This window comes from Manis javanica, chromosome 6, assembly GCF_040802235.1.
Source record: "Manis javanica isolate MJ-LG chromosome 6, MJ_LKY, whole genome shotgun sequence".
Taxonomy (NCBI): domain Eukaryota; kingdom Metazoa; phylum Chordata; class Mammalia; order Pholidota; family Manidae; genus Manis; species Manis javanica.
In genome coordinates, this window is record NC_133161.1 from 33,663,931 (window position 1) to 33,689,665 (window position 25,735).

General features: G+C 36.8%; 1 protein-coding gene across 6 annotated transcripts in view; it reads right to left on the reverse strand.

Annotated features, from left to right (window-relative positions):
- The window catches only part of MDFIC (MyoD family inhibitor domain containing), a 95,598-nt gene that overhangs the window by 38,548 nt on the left and 31,315 nt on the right, over positions 1–25,735 (reverse strand). For 5 of the 6 annotated variants that reach the window (XM_037027345.2, XM_037027341.2, XM_037027343.2 and 2 more), the window contains one exon: positions 4,711–4,986. In XM_037027345.2, coding sequence (XP_036883240.1) covers positions 4,711–4,986 — 276 coding nt within the window. Of the gene's footprint in view, positions 1–1,691; positions 4,279–4,710; positions 4,987–25,735 lie in introns of those variants that run through there. The other variant, XM_073238560.1, reaches the window with a different exon arrangement.

The window sequence follows — 25,735 nt, forward strand, 5'->3', positions numbered from 1 at the left end:
TTCTTGAACATATCTCCCCGGGCAAGGAAAACAACAGCAAAAATGAACAAGTGGGACTATATTAAGCTGAAAAGCTTCTGTACAGCAAAAGACACCATCAATAGAACAAAAAGGAACCCTACAGTATGGGAGAATATATTTGAAAATGACAGATCCAATAAAGGCTTGACATCCAGAATATATAAAGAGCTCACACACCTCAACAAACAAAAAACAAATAACCCAATTAAAAAATGGGCAGAGGAACTGAACAGACAGTTCTCCAAAAAAGAAATACAGATGGCCAACAGACACATGAAAAGATGCTCCACATCACTAATTATCAGAGAAATGCAAACTAAAACCACAATGAGGTATCACCTCACACCAGTAAGGATGGCTGCCACCCAAAAGACAAACAACAACAAATGTTGGTGAGGCTGTGGAGAAAGGGGAACCCTCCTACACTGCTGGTGGGAATGTAAATTAGTTCAACCATTGTGGAAAGCTGTATGGAGGTACATCAAAATGCTCAAAACAGACTTACCATTTGACCCAGGAATTCCACTCCTAGGAATTTACCCTAAGAACGCAGCAATCAAGTTTGAGAAAGACAGATGCACCCCTGTTTATCGCAGCACTATTTACAATAGCCAAGAATTGGAAGCAACCTAAATGCCCATTGATAGATGAATGGATAAAGAAGATGTTGTATATATATACACAATGGAATACTACTCAGCCATAAGAAAAGGGCAAATCCTACCATTTGCAGCAACATGGATGGAGCTGGAGGGTATTATGCTCAGTGATGTAAGCCAAGCAGAAAAAGAGAAATACCAAATGATTTCACTCATCTGTGGAGTATAAGAACAAAGGAAAAACTGAAGGAACAAAACAGCAGCAGAATCACAGAACTCAAGAATGGACTAACAGGTACCAAAGGGAAAGGGACAGGGGAGGATGGGTGGGTAGGGAAGGTTAAGGAGGGGGGAAGAAGAAGGGCGGTATTAAGATTAGCATGCATGGGGAGGGGGAGAAAGGGGAGGGCTGTACAACACAGAGAAGACAAGTAGTAATTCTACAACATTTTGCTATGCTGATGGACAGTGACCGTAAAGGGGTTTATAGGGAGGACCTGGTTATACAGAGGATCAAAGTTTAAGTTGGCTACCCTGAAAATGAACTAAGATACGATATGAAAAAGAACTTCCAACATCAGCACTGTCTGGAAGACTCATGCCAGAGGATGATCATCAAAAAACCCCAACAAAGATCCACGTGCTGCTACAGGTGTAGATGCACTCATCCCACCTGTTCCTGGACTTGCCATGGGAATGAAGAAGGAGATATCTAAGCTGGCCTGTGCATACAGTAAAACAAAAAACTTGACTGGATCTGTACTGTTGGAACTCAACCAAGAATTAGGAGAAGTGTAAATTGTAGCACTCCAAAATCTTACAACTACAGACTATTTACTGTTAAAAGAACATATGGGATGTGAACAGTCCCCAGGAATGGGCTGTTTTAATTTGTCTGATTTCTCTCAGACTGTTCAAGTTCAGTTGGACAATATCCACCATATCATAGATAAGTTTTCACAAATGCCTACGGTGCCTAACTGGTTTTCTTGGTTTCACTGGAGATCGCTGGTAATTATAGGTATGCTTTGGTTATGTAACTGTACTCCTATTATGTTAATGTGTGTGTGCAATTTAATTAGTAGTTTAAAACCTATACATGCTGAAGTTACTCTACAAGAAGATACGTCAAAGAAAGAATCAATCTTCCCATGTTTTCTTCCACCTGCTACTTCTATAGCTTTTCTTCTTCCTTCCTAATTACAACCCTTAAATAGAATTCGTGCCTCATATTGAATTTACCGTGTATCATAATTCTTCCAAGTGGTAAAGATACCTCAAGACAAATGCTGGGCATAGAAGCCACAGGGCATAAATAAATATGCAAAGAAGTAAAAATAAAAAGCTAACCTTTTCAAACAATAAGGCTTCTCCCTCACTTACCAACTTTACATTTCCCTGTATGGCCCCTGAGGATGACTGGTTAGCCAGAGACAGGTAAGATTCCTCAAGGGAGGAACAACCTAAGACAGGCACAGTCACAGGGGGGCCATCAGGTGAGAAATTGGGGATCAACAGAGGTGAGGCTTAGAACCTCTCCCCTCCTGTTCTGAGAGAAATCTGCTGCATCCGTGGATGTTTTATGGCCCTTGTCTAGCTTGGATTAACACATAGTCTACAGGCACACACCTAATCATCTACATTTGCTCTCTTACAACACTAAACTATGTTTTCTACCTTTATCTTGCATCTACCAACCACTTCAGCATTTTATTAAAAATAGTAATAATCAAGAGAGAAATATGGTATCAACATATAAATCAAGTATAAAAATCTAACGAATATTCATATTTGGACTGATTGTTTATAGTTCATAATGCATGATCAAAACCGAAAGTTTCTGTGATGACTGCCCTTGTACTGTTCACCATGTAACTTATTCACTATGTAAGAATTTGTTCTCCATGTAAGAACTTGTTCGTTATGCTTCAGAAGACTGGAGACTGACGAAAATTAGGCTTGGGGTGGATTAATGATTGTACATTGAGCATTGACTTCCCTATACAGAATTTTATTGTTGTTAACAACCATTCGATCAATAAATAAGAGAGATGCCCTCACAAAAAAAGAAAAAAAAAAGCAGTCCCAGAAAAGTCCAACTCCCTCAGCTAGCTGGTAGTAGAGGTGCGAACGTTTTCCTTTTAATTTGCCATCAACCAGGCACACAGGTTTTTTTGTCATTTAACTATAGCACATTGCTAAAGAATAAAGTAAACTTCAAAACTGGCAATCAGAAGAAACAGCACTTCAGGGTGCAACCTTAAACAGTATCAAAAAGCATGAAGAGAACCTAGTTTTGAGAACATCTGAATTAGGACAATGGAATTTTCATCTAGATCCAAGCAACTACAGTAAAAGGAACCTGCGATTGGCTAAATTCTATAACCTAACAGTGAAGCTCTGGGTAGGACATTTTGTAATATATTTAGACACGTCCCTTTGTGTCTCATAGTACTCATGCCACCAGTCCAATGTGCAACAGATTTTGTGATAAGAGCAGGATTAAGAGGGACTTCCCCTATCCATATCTCTGTGGTTGGCTGTAAGAGAGTGAGAGAGAAGGGGAGAAGAGGAGAAGGGAGGAGAGGGCGGGGAGAACTCTACTTCACTCATATACCATTTATTGGTTTTCTGCTTCATATGTTACTTAGGAAGCTGTATTCTCCCATTAGAAAGCAATTCAGACATTGTTATTAAAAATAAGCAAATACGAAATTTTCTAAAAACTCCGTTATTTCAAATTGAATCAACATGCAAATGTTGCCATTCTTTAAGTCAATATCAAATGGAAAATAAGAGATTTGAGTCCTAGTAAGTAAATTCAGATGTATAAAACAAGTAGATTTCAATTACATTCAATTATTTCACCCAATCACCTAGAAGCGAAGATACTCTAAAGAAAATTGCATTGCCTTCCTAACTCCTTGGAGAATCCGTTTAGTTAACAGCCTACCTATGCTTCAGAGATGACCATACGGCGTACATGTCAAACTCATTTTAAAGTGTCAATCATGTCCCTTTCAATCTAATTAGTTTGGAAAGTAGTGTCACTGACCTGGAACTATGCAGACCATTTATTATCATATCATTTGATCTTCCTAACACTTTACCTCAGTTGAGTTTGAGACACCTGTAGCCAAAATGTAATATCCTTTTTCCCCCTCTCATTACTGGTAACTCTCAATACAATTTCCTATTTACAACTCAATTTATCTCTATGAATAAGCATGGCCAACTTCACATAAGCATCCACAGAATTTCCCTTATTTAAGATGTCATGGTCATTAAAATAGAAAGATAAGGAGAATATGAAAAAAATATCAGTTATATTTCAGAACTAGAGAAATTACTATATGTATATATATGAAATACACTTGAGGTTTTTGATGCCCAAGAACTGCTAAAGGAGGAGAAAGAGAAGAGCAGTGGAACATGAGTATGCTGGGAGAAATGTGGGACCTTCAAACATGGAGAAGGCGATTCTTTTTTTAATATAATACAGCAAGCCATCAGATGGGTTTGAGTTATAGTATGTAATCTAACTTTGACCTGGTAAGGGCAGGATGAGGTGGAACTGGAGAGGTCACAGTTGTGGTGACTGCACTGGTGGCTGCAAGATGCTGGTCAGTCAAGCAACAGAGATCACCTGGACTACTCCCTGGCAAAAGAATGAAAACTGCCAATTTCCCATTTTAGTTTTGCATATTTAAGAGCTGATTTTTAAGAAAAAAACAATCTTATCTCTGAACCACAGAGTAACATTAAATCAGGGTGAGAAAAAAATACATATATTCATAAGCCACCAAAATGTTGCATTCATATTTTTGAATGTATTAAAAAATAAGTATAGCAGTTATATTTAAAGTAATAACTATTCACTCTAGAAGACAATAATCTAAAGCAGGATGTTGGCTGCCAGCGCTTCCTTTCCTAGCTTGTGCTTTCCTTTAGGAAAGTTGCACTTCACCAAAATTCTTGTTTGTCTGAATGATAAGGAAGGTTCTTCATTTATATTTTCTTGATCAAATAATTACTAGTGAATATGATTTTACATACGGTCAAATAAAATATGCATAGATCTCAAACTTACCTTCAGGTGAAGAGCCTGTCTTTTGGGAAAAGACAGCATTTACTTTACTCTTCTTACTGATATCACTGTTTACAGACAAGCTGGACTGAAGTTTTCTATGCATTTTTTGAGTAACAGGCGCTGAAAGTCTTCGATTATCTGCAGATACGTGTTTCGCTCCATGGTGAATTCCATTTCCATTGCTCAGACTTGTGTGGCCGTTCTTTATCTTCACTATTTCCTCCTCACTTGGTTCCTGTGCTGACATTTGAAGCTGGGGCAAGCGCTGAGGTTGGGCTACATTTAAACAACAGGAAAAGTTTATCCAGTTAAAAAAGAAATTAATATCTGAAAATAAACTACATTCAGTAACAGACTTTTTTGGATTTTACCCATGATACAAACAATGGAGAGGGGAAAAAAAGGCTATTAATAAACATGGACATATTAACATACCATATAACAAATAATAAACATAACATAATACAGAGAAAGCATAATTATTAAAAGTGAAAATCAGATGGGTGTCATCTAAGGTGACTTTACATATAAAAAGAAAAGATTTTTTTTTAAAGAAAATTTAAGTTGGAAATCTGAAAAAGTAATTCAATACTCATTCAGCAGCAAATAGTAATTTTCTATGCACCAGGTCCTCTTTTGGGTGCTAGAGACACAGCAGTATTATCTCAATATCCCTGATAATGACAAACTACTCAATTATTTTTGAGATAAAATTAACAATAAATTCAGGTATCAAAGCTGGAAAGTATGTAAAGAAATACAGTTGTGTTTCTTTTTAATTCCATCTTAAATCCTGAAGAAAATCTTTGATTTTGATTCTTAAATAAACCATTTACAAAAAGTTAGGAATAAAAGAACACTTCCTTAATTTGATAAAATACATCTACCAGAATGAAATGTCAACCCTTTAAAGGTGCTCCCATTTAGGTCAAGACCAAGAAAAGAATGCCCATCTTTATCCCTCTTAAGCAGCTTTACAATGAAGATTCTGGCAAAATAAACAAACATGAAAGAGAAATAAAAACTAAAATTTGAGATGTATACATAATTCGAATGTTTAGGGGAAATCCAAGAAGTTATTAATCATGAAAATCTAATGATTTTGCAAGACATATACAGAATCAACCACATTAAAATCAATTATATAAAATTTCTCTATGCCAATGATAACCAAATAGCAAATATACAAGAAAAAATAGTCATAACAGCCAAAAAATCTACCAGCTAACACTGTAAGTATCTAAGAATTAAGTTAGAAAAACTGGACAGAAATTTTATGGCAAAACTTAGAGAACATTACTGTAGGCCATAACAGAAAACCCTAATAAATTGAAGTATAAATTTTAGTAAAATGTTAATTCTACCCAATTTATTTGTTTAGTGTAATTCCCATAAAATTTCCAACAGGCTTGTTTATAGAACTTGAAAACTGATCTAAAAATTTATAAGGAAAATTAAAGAATCACTAAGAAAATTTTAAGGAAGAAAAAGAGGGTTGAGAAACTTATTAGATATAAAGTATATTTTAAAACTATAGTAACTAAAACAGTATGGCATTGGTCCAGACAAAGACATAGCCAATGGAACAGCAGAGAAAATTCCAAATATGCATGTGCATGCACATATAAGTGCATGTGTATCTCATACAAATATATTCCAGATGTACTCAATGCCTGTGCATGTAAAGCAAAACTTTGGTTTAAAAGCAAAATACAAGAGACTATGTTAATAGCATGACACAAGGAAGGACAAACTAATTTGATTGTTTGGACAATGAATCATAAAACAAGCAGGATGACTATCCATTATTTGGGTTGCCTAGCATTTCTGAACACTCTCACAAAATCTGAAGTTCCTCTGTCCCATCCCTAGACTCCTCTTCAGCTAGGCGGCAGGTATGTGACCTAAGTTCTACCAAGCAGAATTATGTCTTACATGTAGAAGTGACCAATGCAAGATGGCAGCCACACTGGGGAGGTGGAGCCTTTCAGCACAAATAGTGAAGAAGGCATTTATTGGTCTTGGCAGTGGGGTGCAGTGTCTGGTGTCCACTTCCTAGCAGACCAGTTGGCTAATAGTGCCACAGTGGGTTTTCATTAGAAAAGTACCATTGAATGGATAGGCAAGATCTTTGGCTAAATTTTCAGGGAGTTTATATACTACTAGTAGATTTATTTTCTATGTAAATTAGCTAAAATGGATTCTGATTTTTGCAGCTATGAGCATTGATATCCCCCAAAATGGTATCTGTTTACATTGGTTAAGCAATGGATTATTAAAATCAGTATTTGCCTTGACTGTGCAACTCCTAAGCAAAGCTGTCATAGCACTTCAGTTAAACAAAAGAGCAACAACAAAAATCATTCACTGTCAAAATTTTACTATAATTTCCTGGAATTTCAAAATCAAAGCTTCTGTTATAATTAAACTCCTTTTCTATTTATCATTATTAACAGTTATGAAATGTAAATGAAATCTGAATACTAAGAACTCTTCAACTTAGAAAAAGTATTTCATGCAAAGCTGTAATAATTATACATGGCACTGATAATGTCTAAGAGGGACTGATTACCTGTGATCTGGGGACCAGCTAAGACTTGGTACAGATTTTTGACAAAGAAGCCATTTGCATTTGAGTAAGTCTTTAGCATATGTTGTTTACTTCTGCTCTTGTTTACACATGCTAACAGGTTAGCATATCAAAATATCCTACTCACGAATGTACATATTTCAAGAGAAGAGATTCATTTTTATACTTAACAAACTGAAGCATGCTTTCATACCAAACAGTATGGCATTGGTCCAGACAAAGACAAATGTCTATTAACATTTATACCTGATTTATAAAACAAATACATGAACTCCTCTTACACTTTTTCAGTTCTTGAGTGATAAACAAGGGAGAGTGTACTGGTTGTAAAATGCATCAAAATATTTTGCTTTTCTCCTTACTTCTGACAAGAAGAAAAGCTTACTTCTCTGTTTAGCAGCAGAATATATGCCCTTCTCATAGCTGAGATCAACAGTCAAGTCATCTGCAAAAGGAGATCTATGTCTTATGGACATGCAATCATTTGATCTAGAGATTAATTTACTGCTCCTGTAACTCCTTGTAGCAACTAGAATGACATCCTAATGACTGCTATTGAACATAAAGCCAGTTATGCATATGTATTTAAAGGGATGCCAAAGAAAGACAGTTAAACCTAATCTGGCCTTCTTTTCAGAGCACTTTCCAGTAATCTCACCAAATAAATGGAATGTTTTGGGCCATCTTATCTCTGAAAAGAATAATTCAAGCAGTCTGAGAGTTTGGTTAAGTTGAAACATCACTGACCAAGGCTAGGGACACTTCTTATCAAAAACGTTCTATCAATTTCCATAATTCAATATACATTTAAATTTACTATGTAAGTTAAACATTCCCAATAAATAAAAATAAAGGTGGTAAAAGATAACTGTCTTCCCACAAATTCCAAAACTGACAGATTTGACCTTTTTCTACTATCAAAATTGACTATTTGCAAATTACTGGCTATGGCTGAAGTGATAGTCAAACATATCCTTAATGATTTATCTACATTTCAGTCTTCAAAATGGTATCTATGTCTGTTGGCAGACAAATGATAGTACATTCATTTTTGTTTCACTGTTACCTAATTATTTTTACTATAGTTCATACTATGATCAGATAACCAAGTATTGTCTCCTCACTCCAATTTTTTTTAACATGAAAACAATTTTTAGCTTAATGGTTTTTATCAGATACATGCAGTATCCAAGTCAAATCAAACCTGGATAAACCTTAGATATATTAGTTATCTTAACAGACATTTATTTCAACTTCACTGATAATTTTCATGGGTATGACTTGAATCTTCTGGTAAAGTGACAACTAAAACCAAAGCGGACACACAATTTTATTCTCAAACAAGAACAAAATGTCTGACTAATTAAGCTGTAACTACTTGACTTTAAACAGATTTCTTTTCCTTATTGTGTAAAAGTTGTGTATGGCTTTAAAAAAAAGCACACTAATATGGAACGACCCAGTGCTTCTTAAAACACAAGTGATGCCTAGGGACCCACACTCCCCCTTTAATGATCCACTGCTCTCATTCAGCTGTCTTTCTTTTTTCAAATCTTTACATATGTGACAGCTCTCAAAAGTAGACCATAGACCATCTGGCATTTTCAGAGGTGTAACTTGTGCAAATTCAGCTCTATTGGGAGCACACTGCTATCTTCTGCCTGTGTTAGAAAGGGACAATAGAATGTAGAACTTATGGGTTGTTTTGAATTATTCATTTTTTTGCCTGTATATTCAAGAAATTTTACAAACTCTGCATTTTGTACTACATAATCACATGCGTTAAAGGTACAAAGAAACTTTTTGACACCTCTTTTCTACAGAAAACTGGCATTTTGTTTGATATGTGAACATTCAGCATCTCTTATATCATTCTAAACAGGATGGGTGCTTCTACAAAAGACCCCATTTTAAATGTACTCTATACGAGGAAAAAAATGTATTCTTGATATTCAGTAACGAATGCAATACACATCAAAATTTCAAATACCAGTTATATGAACATTCAGCATCGACAAACCTGGATAGCACTGGTCACCCGCTTACCATATGTGTAAAGAGTTTTTTTTTTAACCATTGCTTACACAATGAAACATGATTATAATTTTAATATCCATGATGAATAGTTACAAATGTCTTAAGAAATACTGTACTTCCTAGGCTCAAGTGTTTTCAATCAGGAAGGAAACCAATAGAATTCTATCTAGTGATTTACAATAAGAATAACAAATATGGGAGTAATGAGTCAATAGCATGAACTTCTTTTGATAAATTTTTTAAAAAGCTGGGTGATATTGTAGCCAGTAATAACTACACTTGAAACTGCGGCTGCTGGAGTAGCAATATAAGGCCACATTTTGCTATAGCATATAATCTATTACCATTTGTGAATCATCTTCAGTCACTGGTCTCTTTACACAAGTCAGATTTAATAAAATTACAAAAGAATCTTCATACCTTTTAGGCAGTGTACATGGTGGTGTACACATACAAAAAAAATAAAATAAACAGAAAGTAAATGCTTAGAATTTAAAATTGTCAATAACAAAATTATCAAAATAAAATATGGAAGGGAGGAAATGACTTGTATAAACTGAAATTACTCTCTCCAGAGATAGGTAACAAAGCTTTTATGGGGTGCCCTGTGCAATGGTCAGTGTGATACAGAGAGGCACACAAGTATGAATATATACACACAAAAATGGTAGAGATTTCATATATATATATATGTATGTGTGTATATATATATATATGGCAAAATAGTATATTACATATACATATTACTTGCATCTATGTACAATAACAGTTTTAAAAGGCACTTCAATATGCACAATACGATAGAGCTACATCACTGTATTTATTGATATAATGTAGATTTAGGCTAAAATCTACTAAGGCAAATGTGCTGATGGCCAACCCTGTTCATCAGCCGAGGCAAGCCTTTCTCAGTGTGCAGACCCTGGAAAGACCTCACATCCTGACACACAATCTGGAAGCTCCTGACATTTTCCACCTCACTGCTTTAGTTCTCCAAAGGCCTCCTGAAATTTTCTGTTTACCTCTTGAGCCACTGAACTTTTTCATCACATATTCCCATCTTCATTTTTTAATCTATATTAACATATTGAAATGTATTTTGGAATTGTGACTTTTTTGGAACATTGATCAATCTGAGAATAACAAATTCTTTGACCACATGATTGGGAATTCACAGGACGGAGGGATTGTCTCATGCTGGTGTTGCCATCTAACAGCGTTTTAAGCAGTAACTCAGTTTTGATGATCACAAAATGAATCACCAAGTGACAGGGGTTAGAGGTACTTCTTTACAAACAAAAGGATAAAACTTTAGAAGCTATTTGGAGAATGAATCATTTTTCTTCATTTGATAAGGAATGTGGAGAAAGTACTTAAACATATTTATGTAGAGCTTGGAAGAGGGAAACTCCTAGGTTTTCCCCAAATCCATTCTCCTCATTGTACTGAGCATTTGGCCAACCCATTTCCCAGCCTTCCTTGCAGTCCAGGTCTGCCATGTTTCCGTGTTCACAGAAATTATTTCTGCCCCTTCTAGGCCTAGGCCTAAGACTTGGTTGGGTGTGTCCTCACTCTACGTGCTTTCTTGTACTCGCCAGCAACCCAGCTCTGCACAAGGCTGAGGGAAATACCTTCAGGGATGCTGGAGAATCCAAATAGAAGCAATCTGCCTGGTGGCAGGGAGGACAGCCTCTCACTGACCTGGAATGCCCATCTTGTATTCTTACGTAGAAATAAGCTTTTATTTAGCCATAGGATTATGGCTGGACTCATTGTTATAAAGCATTAATAGCTTCTATCAAAGCCTATTAACACATATGTACAGTATTTATACACAGAACATATATAAACCGCCCCTAGTCGAAATGATCCCAAAGATTCTAAATTTCACTAGAAAGAGAGATACAAGAATATATTGGTAGCAGTAGAAAGACCACTGCCAAATCCAGAGCCTGTGGTGAATCTTAGAAAGCAGCAATTCAGCTTTACAATGCAGGACCTGATTATTACTGAGGAAAAATAATGCATCAAGGAGTTTTGTAGCAAAAGTATCCCAACCTTACTCTGCCATTTGAAGACAATCATATAATTATGTCAAATTTCTCTCCTAACCACAGCCAGGAGTAAATTAGGTATGGTGACCAACCATCCTGGTTTACTCAAGACTGAGGGAAGTGCTGGGATGCAAAACTTTAAGTTTTAAAACCAGTCTCAGGAAACTGGAACCCGTTGATTACCTTTCATCAGGAACAATTTGTGCACCACTACTATTGTTTTCCTCAAACAGTACTGGCAACAGCAGATAGTAGGAACTGCATAGGTTTTGAGCAAGCCCCCCAGGATTTGAATTCTAGAGTCAATATTTCCCAGTTCTGTGAGCCTGAGAAAATCACTTCATCTCCTGGGCATTAGGCCCTTCATTGGGAAAATGAGAAAAAATGATAGACTTTCATGGGTATGGAGAGACTTAACTTCCCAGTTCTATACTATCATTTTTCCTTTCCGTACTCTCCCCTACATAATCTTCCTTCTATTTTTCTTTCTGATTTTACTGTTTGGCTTTTATTTTTTATTCTGTTACTAGGGAATTTTTTTTTCCCTATAAACCATCCCAAGATCTTTTTGTAAATAAATAGGTTTCAAATAAATACACAAATATTACCTTTTATTTTTCAGAGTAATTACAACTTGATAGAAAAATAAATTAAAAAATACAGATTATTAAGGAAAGCAATGGACTTCTAAAGTATTACTGAAAAGTCGCCAGATAGCAAACCGATGAGTAACAAAAAAAAATTTTTTTGTATCCCTTCCAAATATAGTTTTTCTCTAATGATTGTTTTTAATCCGCATTTGCATGATAAATTTGGCCTTAGTTTGTGCCAGCTTTTACACATCAGTGTTTCTAGTTAACTTATCTGGATAATATGAGCCCAGAACTCATATATTTGACAAAAGAATATTTTAAGATTTTTTTTTTTTTTTTGCTGTCTACAAGCTTTATTTATATACTAAATATATATATTTATATATATATACTGTCCTCTCATATAATCCCATAGTGAAGACGGGGTCTCTGTAGTGGGGCCCCTTTGTTCTCTGACCTAATAGGTATTTCCATCATTTGGTCCAACTGATAATGTAACCTCTGCTAGTAATTATTTATAATTGTATAATAAAACATCTAAAGGCAGATGTGCTTATAGTTAATACAATATAAGTAACATAAGCTGTGTTTTTTTTTGTATGACAGAAAACATATTAATTCAATAAAAAGATAACACAAGGGCACGATCTTCTGAAAATGTATTTTCCATACTGAAATTTTTATAATATGGTAACTTTACAAGGAATTAATGCCTTCATGTTCTTCTGAAGAATCGCTCCTGAGTTTTCTAATATGTAATAATAGGCTCATTCAGGACAAATACATCTGTTGTTTTTTTTAAAGGTATAGACTAGTTTCTTTCACTATTTAAAGAATCAGTGGACAAGCAGAAGCTTGCAAAGCCCTTCTTTTACTGTGTTAAGTCTCAGCAAATGCAAGCTTTCCTCAGAACTCTCAAAGCAACAGCAAGACAAGAAGCACAGGGGCTACTACTCAACCTCAGCCTGCAGACCATCAGTTAGACATTTCTTTGACCTTGAGAATGTTTCACAATATAGGTTTATAGGCAAAGATAAATATATTATTAATATTCATTTTGTAAGTATTCACTTGAAACAGTAGCAAAGTAGTTAAACTGCCATCAGTTCTTGGAGATCAGAACTGATCCTGTGCACACTGAGGCCTGGAGCTTCAGGGCACTTTGCAGAAAACTATTCAGTTATTGGTATATTGGACCTTTTTACAGCTTTCAATAGCTACTACAATAAAACCGAAAACTCCATTCCAACTAGCTGAGGCAAAAGCCAACTGGAAAAAGCGTGCAGCTTTATTGAAGACAGCTACGTTCACCTGCAAGCAACACAACTGGAGCGAGCAACACACAAATAAGTTCACCATTGTGTACATTGAAAAAGGCTCCCCTCTGAGCAAATTTCAAAACGCCTTCTCTCCTGAGTGCAAGCCTTAGTAAGCAGAGCAAGGGCTGGATTCTGGCATCCCACTTGCGTTTGAGCAATTCACAGATGTACAGCCATAAGCAACAGCCCTGGTAGTTGGTGACGTGGGACCACTAAAGTTCATATACTCACACATGTTAGCTGACCTTCAGCAGTCAAATTACTTGTTCAGTCTAAATTTAGTGTGCTGATTAGGTAAACATGAAGTGCAAGAAAATGGAATAACGCATATTCGGGAGGAGCATGAACTGTGGAAACCTGAAACCCCAGGCTCTCAAGTGCTTCTGCCACTCACTGCCCATCAGTAGTTCGTGTAACTCACTCACAAGGGACACAGCCTGTGGAAGGGGCAGCGTCAGGGTCAAGCCTCACAACCCACAGAAGTAGCTCTAGTGACAGGAAGCCATTAAATTGAGACAAAAGAGATAGAGGAAGCCCAGAGCTCAAAAACAAATGTAGCAAGGCAAGGAACCAGAGTCAAAGATCATTATTTGATGCAACTTTTGGTGCCAGTTACCAGAAGATGAAGTCACCACCTCCAAAAAAGGGATATTGATAAGCAACTAACAAAGATATTAAAGAAATTGTATGGCTAGTAAAATTCCTACCCTAGCAAATAAAGGCTTGTGACTGTTCTCCCCTAGGGCAATCTCTGAATCTAAGTCCTTGTTACCAACAGAAAAATAAGTGCTAAGGCCCCTGCAAGGGAATCCTCCCTGTACGCTTCCCACATGCGGCCACGAAGGATGCCCAACACAGGAAATCTCAGCAGATGACCCTGGGGCTATACATACCCGCTGGACACAGATCCCAGGCCAAGGTCAGAGAAGAAACTCAATAAAAAGAGGCTTATGACAGTCCCTGGCCACATCATCTTCTGTCCCATCCCCAGCCAGAGGGATAGGTATTCCCGAGACCAGTACTATAACTTGAGAGTTTGCACTGCAGCTATCCTACACTTCCTTCACCATTGTGCAATCAGATAGATTTTAAAACCTAAGCTGCCAGATCATCAGGAGCTGCATCCTAATTTGATCAAGATCAGATTTCTGAATCATTTCAGAGGAGGAATAAACCACCCAGAGGTCTGTGGAACAATGGCCACAAGACACTAGCTCTAGGTGCCTCATCTGGATGTGAGTTCATCTTCCATTAGGGAAAGGCAGAATACACATATGTGTGCCTGAGGATAACTGGATCTCATCAGAAATTATTTTGAAATTATATGTGTGGGAACAAAGAGTATATCTGTGTACACACATACATAAATGTGTGCTGGTCAGCCAAGGACAGGACCATAGACACCTATTCTTGGCCCATCCAACATCACCCTTTTTTCTTGTGTCAGTATAGATATTAATGACAGCAGAACCCCATTTTACTAAAAAGAACCCTTCAGAAATAAAGTATTTTAGTTTCTTACATCTTGTACACACAGCTTGATAATACTGGGCATTTACTGACTTGCCTTTGATTATGTGGAGTGTGCCTTAAGGACAAAATTCTGTCTTAGAGTTCCATCAACCTTATCACGTGCATACCTGCTGCCAAAGAGCCTTGTACAATGTTCAGCACCCAGCAGACACCCAGTGAAAATTAGCTGATGATGATGAATTATACTAGCTTTTAAGCTGTCACTTGATCCCAGTATATAACAACCTTCCTGAATAAATCAAGCAACAGTTTGGTATTCAGTACCATTATAAACTTCATCCTTCACCTTCATGAGTCTAGGGAATTGCTGTAAAAGCATAATATGAGGATGGTGAAGCTGTAGTAAGGATTCAAGAAATTCTCTGTTATAACAAGGGAATTAAAGATTCAGTTACAGATATCATACAGTGTGTAGGGAAATGCATCAAAAATACTAGCTAAGTGACCTTTCTGAAAATAGCATAAGAAAAGTCAGTACCAAATCATATATCTAGAAGTTTTTCCACCTCCCTGTAATCCAACTTAATGTACAAGTAAAACTGGTATCTCCTTGAAGTCAGAGTAGCAGAAATGCAAATGAAGTTCCAGTTAGAAGATATGGAATTAGGCAGAGGAAACTGAATTGCCAACTGAGCATTTAAAAAGTAAATTTCTGGTAGCCTATATAAGATAAATCAGAACAAAAGCAAATTCCATTATTATGAATTCTCCACGGCTTGAATATAGCTCACAACCATCAGAGTTCATTGGTGAATATTTATTAGGGTATCTTTTCACTCTTCAATAAATTCCTTTAAGATATGGCCTAAGACAGGGAAACCTTTGTTCTTTATTTAACAGTTCTTGCTATAGAGGATGCTCTCTTTGACATGATTTGAAAATTTAGGACTCCAAGCAAAGTTTTCAGACTGACTGTATGTAGGCTGGGATGGGATGGCCCTAAGTATCATGTCCAATGCCTATAAGGGATCCTGGAGAGTTTCTTCCACAAAGAAGTACTGAGCAAGCTGCTTATCCCACATAACTATCAACAATATTCAGAAAAATGGAGTAATAAAGTTTCCAAACATGCAGAGGTAAATGCACATAAGTGAATTTTGAATTATTTTGTACATGTGAACAACAGACTAGAGCTTAAACATAATGGAAAGGTTTCAATATATAAATGAGTAAGTACAGTAACACTATTTCTCATTATTCTCATTGTGTTTTCACCTAAGATGAAATCACCCTGCCTTGTCCCCCTATAAGGCTGTTTTAATATTCTGGCGCCTGATTTGGGGAATGTGAATTTTACATTCTTATCTTCATCAATGTATCAAGATGATTTTAACCTCTGTGGTAACAGAATGTTACCCAAACCTAAGTACCAGGAAATGGCTAAACCTAGATGAACAGACTCATTTACCACATTTAAAGATTAACATGTTTTTACAAATATTTCTTCCCCCATTTTGCCATTAAAACCCACTAAATCCATCAAAAGGTACCTCTGGCTGCAAACTAAATGAATTACTATAAGATGTTGAGTGTATACTATAGTGCCAGCAACTGTTCAAGGCATAAAGAATATTCCAGTGAACAAAATTTACAAACAGCTTCCCCTCAGAGAACTTACAGATACTTATATCTTGTATAACCAGAAATTCAAAGATAGGGCAGGTCTGGTATTACTAATTTCGCAGGTTCTGTACTTTCACCATCATCCTCAGCAAATCAACTTTCCCATCTGACTGTTCCCCTCAGTTAGAAGACTCTCTGACACATTTCCAGACACATCACATCCAGAGATGATGACAGTCCTTGAAAAAAGTGGGTGCTCTTTCTTTCAGAATATATATATAAATCCTTTCCCAGAAACTCTCCAGATGTCCCTCACTTCTCATCGCTCAGCACTGGGTCACATGCTGAGCCCAAAGGTCCTTCCACTCTTGCCTGAGGGCAAAATCTCTTTAAAGGTTTGCCCTCCCCAGCAGACTGCATGCTCCTCCATGGCAAGAAACATTCCATTCATTCATTCGTATAGTCACTCAATGAGCATTTACTAAGTGCTACTTACAAATGCCCAGCACTTCTAACAACCTCCTCCAGCACCTAGAACCATGGTCCACTTAGAAAAATGAATGACAGACGATAGACAGAAGCAATAATGTTCATTCCACAGCTCTCAAATTCAATCATTTAATAAAATCCTTATAAGTACACATTGCTTACCTGGGGCAAGGAAAACAGAAGCATGATTGCCTTCCTTCGTTTCTCTGATATATTCTGACTTCTACTTAACCTAGATGATTTTTCAAACTATAACTACTACCTTTATTCTCCAAACCTCCACAATTATCTCACACACATTGTGTCATTTATAAGGCCAATTACTATTTGTAATTCAAATGAATTGGAAAAATGAGAATGTCAAATTTATTCACCACCATAGATCTCGTATCAATTTCACCAACGTGTTGCTCTGTTTTCTAGTAGTAGACAAAAATCCATAAATAACAACTGGAGCTAGTGAAAATAAACAAAGAAAACTCAGATCTCAGCACCTGAAAATAAAGAGCTGATGAAAGTGCTCATTATGTATATAAAATTATGTTTTTTTTTATATGTTATGTATTCTTTTACCAAATACTTATTGAACATCTACTATGAATCAGACACAGTGCTAAGACTCATTAAGTAGAGGTGAACAAAAAAACACTAAACATGTAACTAAACAATAAACACAATGTACAATTTGAAATTGTGGTAAATGCTGTAAAGGAAAAGTACTACTATCAGAGAAAATAACAAGGAAAACTGTTTTGGCTTGGGTAACTACGAATGGCACCTCAACAGAGATCTGAAGGAGAAGGGGCCTGGCAAGGAGGAGGAACGGGGTTCCAGGCCAGGCTCACAACACGTGGAAGTCCTGAGGCAGAACAGGGCTCAGCACATGTGCTGGACTGATGGGCAGCCAGTGTGGCTAGATAATACTCAGAGTCTTGTTGACCCCATTTACTGCCTGCTTCAAATTATAAACATTAATGAATATATTAGAAAATCATAGAATACGCCTCCATAAACAGTTCCTGGCAATATTCTTCCAGATATAGTGCTTTTTCACCATTTAAGCCATTACTACAATAAATTATTCATTTAAAAGACCACTCTCAGTATAACTGACCAGAATTTGACTTAAATACTTACTGTGAATCAAGACACTCCCAATAAAAAGAGCTTAGGAAGTTACATAAAGGGGCCATCGACTATATATAAATGTAAAATACAACCACGATTTGGAATATTAGGGAACACTTATAGAAATCTTATCCTTTAATTACTTTCCAAGAAAGAAATATATCCATTTCTCTGAAATGTACAAATCTATTTATATTGAAATTGGGTGAAAATTGTTCTGAGGCTAAAGAGAACAGCATGAATTATTTGATGCTCTTTAATAGTAAAATGAATGGTTGTGAGGCAATCTTGCTACTGTTCTTAAGAATCTGCTCCGATTTTAGAAATGGAACTTTGATTTGCATGTACCTTCATATTTTATTCGGGTTTCCTAAATCAGATTCCTTTACTCAATTAAAACACAATTCTCTAGCAGTAACTCTCAACCTTTTTCCAACTGCACAGAGTTTATTTGAGCAACACACACCCTTTAGTAATACCTTGTGTGGTTTCAGGAAACGTACTCCAGCATTTCTCCAATCTTCTGCCTTACATACTCCACCTGAGAATCAAAATTCTAATACTGGAACTACAGGTGGGTAGAAAGCTGACAAAGAGCAATTTTTATCATGAAGGCAGACTCTTAGGGGAGAACAAAAAGGGCAATTGGACAGTGAATTGAATAAGTTTATCTTCCTGGGGCCTTAAAAGTTCCTATTAATTTCTAGTAATTATTTTCTATTAATATAGCCTTTCAAATCCCTCATTGTGGTTTACAAATAGCAAGTAGTAATTACGTATTCTTGTTGATAATCGAAAGATCATTTTCAAAATTTATAGCCCAGCTTCTGCCACTACCTACCTGGGCAGCTTTGGACAATTTGTTTACCTCTTTCTGGTTCAATTTTCCAGATTAAAAAAAAAAAAAATCACGGAGGCTAAACACACTGATCTCTAAGGCACCTTCCCTAACTTTAATATACAGGTCCATGATTCATTGTCAGCACGTAGAAAAACAGTGTGTAGATGACATAATATCTAGAAAACAATCTGGAAAGAATCTATACATGCACCATTTCACTGGGGCCTTGTAATTTAGGATTTAAGTCATCTAGATAATATTTACTAATGTAATTATTAAATTTTTCTTCTTTTTCTAGAGAAAGAAGTATGAGAGCATGGAAGGTATGATATCTTAAACAGAAACATTCATCGAGAGCAAGATTAACCTGGAGGAGTTTAGGGATTGGACACTTTTCTATCCATCTACAGCCAGCAATGACTGATTTAACAAGGTTCATGGCCCTTCTGCTCTTAGCGAGGTGCCAGGGGCTGAGGGCTGCTACTAGAGAAAATGGTAACCAGTGGGAGGTAAGATTAAATTTTTTCCATTTTTTCCCTAAAATTGGAGAACTAGTGAACAAATTTTTCTCTTTCTGGTTAGTAGTATCTGGTTCATGACCATCCATACTTAAGGGGAAAAGAGGTAGGGACTGCAGCTGTGTTGTCACTGAGGATGTACATTTTCACTAAGCACCCTTGTGGTCATTATACCACTCAGGCCTCTGCTCTGCTGTGCCAGGTGTCCAGGGGCGGCAGCCACCCTGGTTTCAGCTCTGCAGTGCATCGCTCTCTAGTGTTTTGTGTCTTGTGAGAGTTGGAGCAGGAGTAACATGGCTGATCAGACTCAGGGGATGGAGCAGACCCAAAGGTCAAAGTCTTCCGTTCATGAACTTTGAACCTGCACTTTCCTTGTCCAGTCCAAATTTCACCCCAGACTCCTAGAGCCCTGGTGCCTCCAAATCTTGAATTTGAGTCTTTTGTGGAGAATGATCTACTGTATCATATTGGCACTTATGTCTGGCTTCTCCATTGTTTCTCCATCTACTTTCCAACTTCCAGAAAGTTCTTAACATCTCTAATTCACTAATTTCCTTGTGTCCTCTTCCTTAAATATTATTTTAAAAATTATTAATCTGCTATCATTTAAGTGGTATTTCCAAAAAGAATGGAATACATAATGTTCAATCTGTCATGCTGAACATTTTATTTTTAAAAACAAAAACCTTATGTAAATTTGCCAAATTAATGATAACACTCGTTAAATCTGAGCATATTGGTATAAACATTGGTGTTTGCCATATTCCTGGTTTTTCTTTTTAAAGGAGTTCACTAAATGTTAAGAAAAATCAGATTTCCATTTATTAGCACATGAAGTTCAGAAACCAATGAATTGCTACTGATTTGGTTGGTACTTAGGTGAAAGCATCATTTTACTGAAAACACTTAGAGAGTCTGGTGTTACCAGGAATCAAGGACAAAAGAGTAATTTTTGTAGAAGAATATTCTTTTGTATATCTTTCTAATTGAGATATTCCATTACATTTAAAACTGAAAATTAATTTTAAAATAAAGATGGGTCACTTCAGTACAGTGAGTCATTTCCTCAAAATTTTGTGGGACATTCTAATGATGTGTTTGGTTTTTTTTTTAATGGTAACATAAGAGAGGCCATGACATGTGTACTCCACTCTTCCCCCAACTCCAAGATAACCAGTGAGAGAATTCAGAGATCATGCATCACTTTCACTGTTCAGACTCTCTGGTTCAGCCTGAAAATGTGATTAAGGAAGGGTTTCCATTCTTTCCAAGACATGACTCAAAACGGTCCTGTATTTCTTCCTTTACACAGGTTTTAGTTACGTTCACTCACCCTTAGGCATAACTAATATCCATCCAGAAACTTAGGCTTAACAAAATATTTCCTTTTAGATTTCCATGTCTGCCCCTTCACCAACCTCATGGAGGTAGTGACGAAAGAAGGACCTCCAATCTATATTCTAAAGATGCAGGAATTGAAGCTTTTAAAAGACAAAAGTGCTTGCCCAATGACCCACAGAGAGTGAGTTTCAGGCAGCATTAGAATCCAAATCTTTGGATACGGTGCCTCACCCCCTCTAAATGCTCACTGCCTTCTCTGAGCACGGGCACTGGTGCTACCCCTTTAATATCTCTGACCAGTAGCCTCATCCCCATCAAAAGTCCAGCTGGCTGATAAGTCAGTCAAGTTTTCGGCCATTATTTCATTTTTATTTTTCCTCCAAACACTTTGTCTATATAGAGTATGGGAGTCAAGCTAATTGGCTTGCCACATGTGTACTTTCTCCTACTTTAAAAAAGCACCATGCTATGTTTGTATCTGTCATCAGTGACACCTCCACTTCTTCCAGAGTCTGCATACATAATCACTAACGGTGTGAGAGATTTCAGCAGTTAAGCTGCAAGGCACACTGGAGCGCATTGCGTCAGGCCCAGCTGACTGGAAACTCTCTAAGTTGAAGCAACCCTTATGAAAATATAAAAATTAAGTTACCTAAATAATGAAACTTCTTTATGGCATTTTCCAAGGGATTGAGTTTAATATTAATTCTATGCACCAAAATATCACCGGGGTATGTCGAGGGTGGAGAGGTACACGATAATGAGCCTTTCTTCCAAACAGACCTTCCCCAAACATTTTCACATTGTATTAATAGCAGAGTTGTGAAAATAAAGCTGTACCTACAGTTAAAAGGGAACAGGCTAAAACTGTCCCCAAATGATTTAAAGTCATCCTTCCCCTCAAGAAATGCTATTCTAGGACGATAAACCACCCATTTTTTTCAATTCATTGTAATTTAGTGTTTTGTACACTAAAATGGACACTAAAATCTGTCATTATTACTGACCAAGCTATAATCGTACCTACTCAGCCTGCCAGAGCTGGAGACCTGTCTCTGTGAGCTTGGTTATCCGATTTCACTTTTTGAATCCAAGAAGTAGTGGTTGGGCTTTTGTTTGTTTTTAGTTATAAAAAAAAAAATTAAATGCAGAAAATAAACACTCCCACACCTTTGTGTTCTCTGCACATTAAGCACATACTCTGTGAACTTTTTCATTTAAATTTTACCTTAACACTGTGGATGTCATCAGAAAAGTGCACTGAACTGAAGACTTCTTCACAGTGAGTCTTATAACAAACTCATTTTCTTTAGGCTTAATGGGGACAAGGATTGATCATGAACTCAATGTTTATTAAAATGAGCAAACCTGGGAAAGATGATGAACAAAGGGTGATGAGCCCTTGGCTAAACAATGGCCTTCATTTCCCAGGAAGGAAACTTTTCAATGTATCTAGGATAACGATGATAAAATGCTACAGTTTCAGAGGAAAAACTTCTAAAAGCTGGACGAAAGATGGCAAGACAGTTATTTTGTCTGTGTGCCTCAAAAACTCAGGACTGGATGGTAAATGGTACCTGCACAGGGTCTAATACATAGGCTGTGTGTACTTAATAAAATCGGTTTGCTCCAAACTCTGTTCCCTCAGAACATATTTATTTCACAATTCTATGTCTTCTTACTCTGTAAGTGCTGATTTTCTGAAGTAGGTCCATTATCCAGTATTTTGTAAAAAAAAAGTAACTCTTAATAACTAAATGACCAAGCTCTTTTAAATGCTTATTGTGCTGCTGCTTATTCTTATACAAGCAAATGATTATTATTGGTTTACTGGCTACAAACAATGGTGCCAGAAATTATATAGAACTAATGTTTTCCCAGCAGGCCTATAAATATTTGCTATTATTTTTCTTTCAGTAACTAGTCCTGAATGAGCCAACTATGAACTTTTACACGGTAAGAATGGTTTAAAACTGCCCCTAATAAATCTTCTCAGTCTATGCTATATTTTCATATTTCCATACCACTGAAAGAAATAGCTGATACTGCGCAAAGTTTTGAAATGCAGTGTTCTCCAAAGTATATGCTTCATCAGCAATTTATTTTAACATCACATTTCTCTCTCAAAGGGAATTGAAACTAATTATGTATTGTCCCAAATGCCTAGGTACTACTGGTATCATATGAATTCATATATTATTCAAAAAGCTCATTTTTTTTTTACTTATTAATATGACTCCTAGGTAAACTGTATCTCTATTATAAGGGACTTTGCTCTATTCCAAGAACAAACTCTAGCTGTAATAGTTAAGGAGATATTCTTTCCAATGTACCTACAAATACTTGATTGGGAGTCTGTTTACTCCAGAAATTTTTAACTGAAAGAGATAGCTTTTTCCAATTTGGGAACGAGTGTCAAAAGATGAACGAAGCAGGCATTTGTAATTCTTCAGAAGAAAGAGCAAATGGGTTTTCATCCTTAAAGAATTTGATTCATATGTAACATAAACCTTGATTTGGGTTTAATATCTCAAGGTTCCTAAAACAATCAAATAATTCCTTAGCCAATCAAGTTTTAGATTTTAAAGTCCTTTGTGCCATCCACCCTCACTGTGCAGTTTAACAAGGCTACAGTACAAATTATGATAGTTTTCTTCTAATATTACAAAACTTAAAGTGTTGCATAGTGAAACTAAAAGAAAGGAACACATTCTGAACAATGTAAACATCTCTGTAGAAAACAACCTCCCAAAAGGATAAGGGGACAAAACCAGAAGCCAGTACCCGGTGCTCCCAAACAGGCAGCCACAGCTACTAGCTCCTATGGATCAATCTTAACTGCAGGAAACCACTTTTAAAAAAAAGGCTTTAAATATCCAAATAAAACCTGAATGCTCTGCCCATTTTACAAGCTTATTTGTTATAGGGCAATATATACAGATTGAAAATTTCATCGGTTCTAAGTCTGACCTGCACCTCGGAATTAACTGAGGAGCTCTGGATAATCATGGTTGCCTGGACCCTACCCGCAAATGCTTTTGAATCGCGTCTTAGGAGGGAGCCTGGTCGGTGGGCATGTGCAGCTGATGTGAAGAGCTGGGAACCAGTGCTTCACACAAGGGTTATTCCTGGCCCCTGCATCTTCAGCGTCAGTCATTATGACTTCTTAACTGCAGAAGGAAACTGCCTATCTTTGTATCACAGAAAAGATCTTGTGATGCCAAGATTCTCTGCCTATCTTTCGGAATGTGACCAAGTTCTCATGGAAGCAATGAGTAGTTCTGAGAACTAAAGAAGCCCTTTTTCTAAGATGTCAAGTATATATTAAGCCCAGTAATTGTCTTGAATTTATCACAAAGATGAATTTCTACGGGAGTACAGTACATTCAAATTTTCCCAACTTTTTTCTAACCCGATGTAAAGGCAGAATACAGTCACATCATTAATAATAGTAGAACGGCAATAATATCCAACGAGGGAAATGGACTAGAATTTTTGTCTTGGAATAAGTTTATAATTTAGGAAAATCTCTACCTCCCCTGTGATTTTAAAGCAATATCTAGGGGACAAAAATGCCATCAAGTCCTTACCCTTCCCTCTATATCCTATCTGAGAATTACTGCTAGATCATCAGGACATTAATTGTGGCCCTAGGCTACACTTTTGACTTTGCCCTAGGCTTGACTTTTCTGAGCTCAGTTTCATATGGAGATAATAATACTTATCACACCTGCCTGATAAAGTTGCTGATAGACCAACTTAGATCATCAATATGAAAAATTTCATTAACTGCAAAAAGCTCTAAGTAATAACACTGTTAATATTACTAATAAAAAGCATCCTTTGATATGCATGAACTGTAGACTTAGAAAATTAGCTCCTTAAGAGAAGCAAAGATAGTCAATCCACATTTTAAGACAAATTACTACAGCTTAACCAATCAAAGCTGTCAGTCTCTTACAGAGAGGCTAAATGTAGTCAAAAGGCACAGGTTTTCATTTATTCAACAATTAACAGTATTAGGAACAAAATCTATGTGTGGCCCTGGGCTATATGCTGAGGGCTAAAAGCTGAATGAGATGCCAATCCCACCTTTAAGGAGCCTTCAGTGATGGGGAAGGGGGCCATCCCCACACATATTACTTTGAAATTACCAAGTCCTCAAGGACAGATGAAGATAATACTCTGAAAGCCTGATGGAGGAGAAATCACAGATGGCATCACTGTACAGCTGAAGATGCGGGAAGGCAGGTAACATGAGTGAAGCTTGGAAGAAGGAAAATACTGGACATGAAGAAGAGAAAGCAAGGAATGTACTTTGGCGATGGCAAGAGTTCATGAAAGGAAGTAGTGGAGGAAAAAGCAAAACTTATTTCACTCCCACAATCATCGAAAATAGTTTCCTGCAAGTTTGCCGTGATGCTGGAATGATACTAACTGCTGGGAATGCAACCTAAAGCCTGTGACAGTAGGCGTGTAATAGCAGGAGTAAATTACAAATGATGAGGATGGCGAGAAAGGAAGGGTGCTGGGAAAAATAGAGAAACCCAGTCCTGATGGAGAGGTCTGGAAGGCGACTCTTTGGAAGTGACAAAGAAGCCTGGGGGGAGACCCAGAATACAGAAGCCCAGGGACAGAGAGGAACTCAGGGCATCTGAGGGACTGATGGGAAGCCAAGAGAGCCACCGAGGCAAAATGAGTGGGGAGAGCAGCAGAAGAAAGGTGTTTCAAGCAGGAAATGTGTCCTGTAAAACTACAGAAAGAATGAGGACTGAGAAGAGGCCACTGGACTGGGACACATGACCTATCAATTTCAAAGTCTAGTTTAGGTTGGCTGTACTTAACCCTTCCAGGACATAGATCAAGGCAGACTAAGTCTCAGCCATGTAGACAAGAATTGGGTTTGAATACCAGAAACTGGTGCTTAAATATAACCTAAAATATCTTAGTAATGAAGGAATTAGAATATTATCTGAATTCTTATAAAACAGTGTTATAAAATTAAAAGGCAGGAATGGA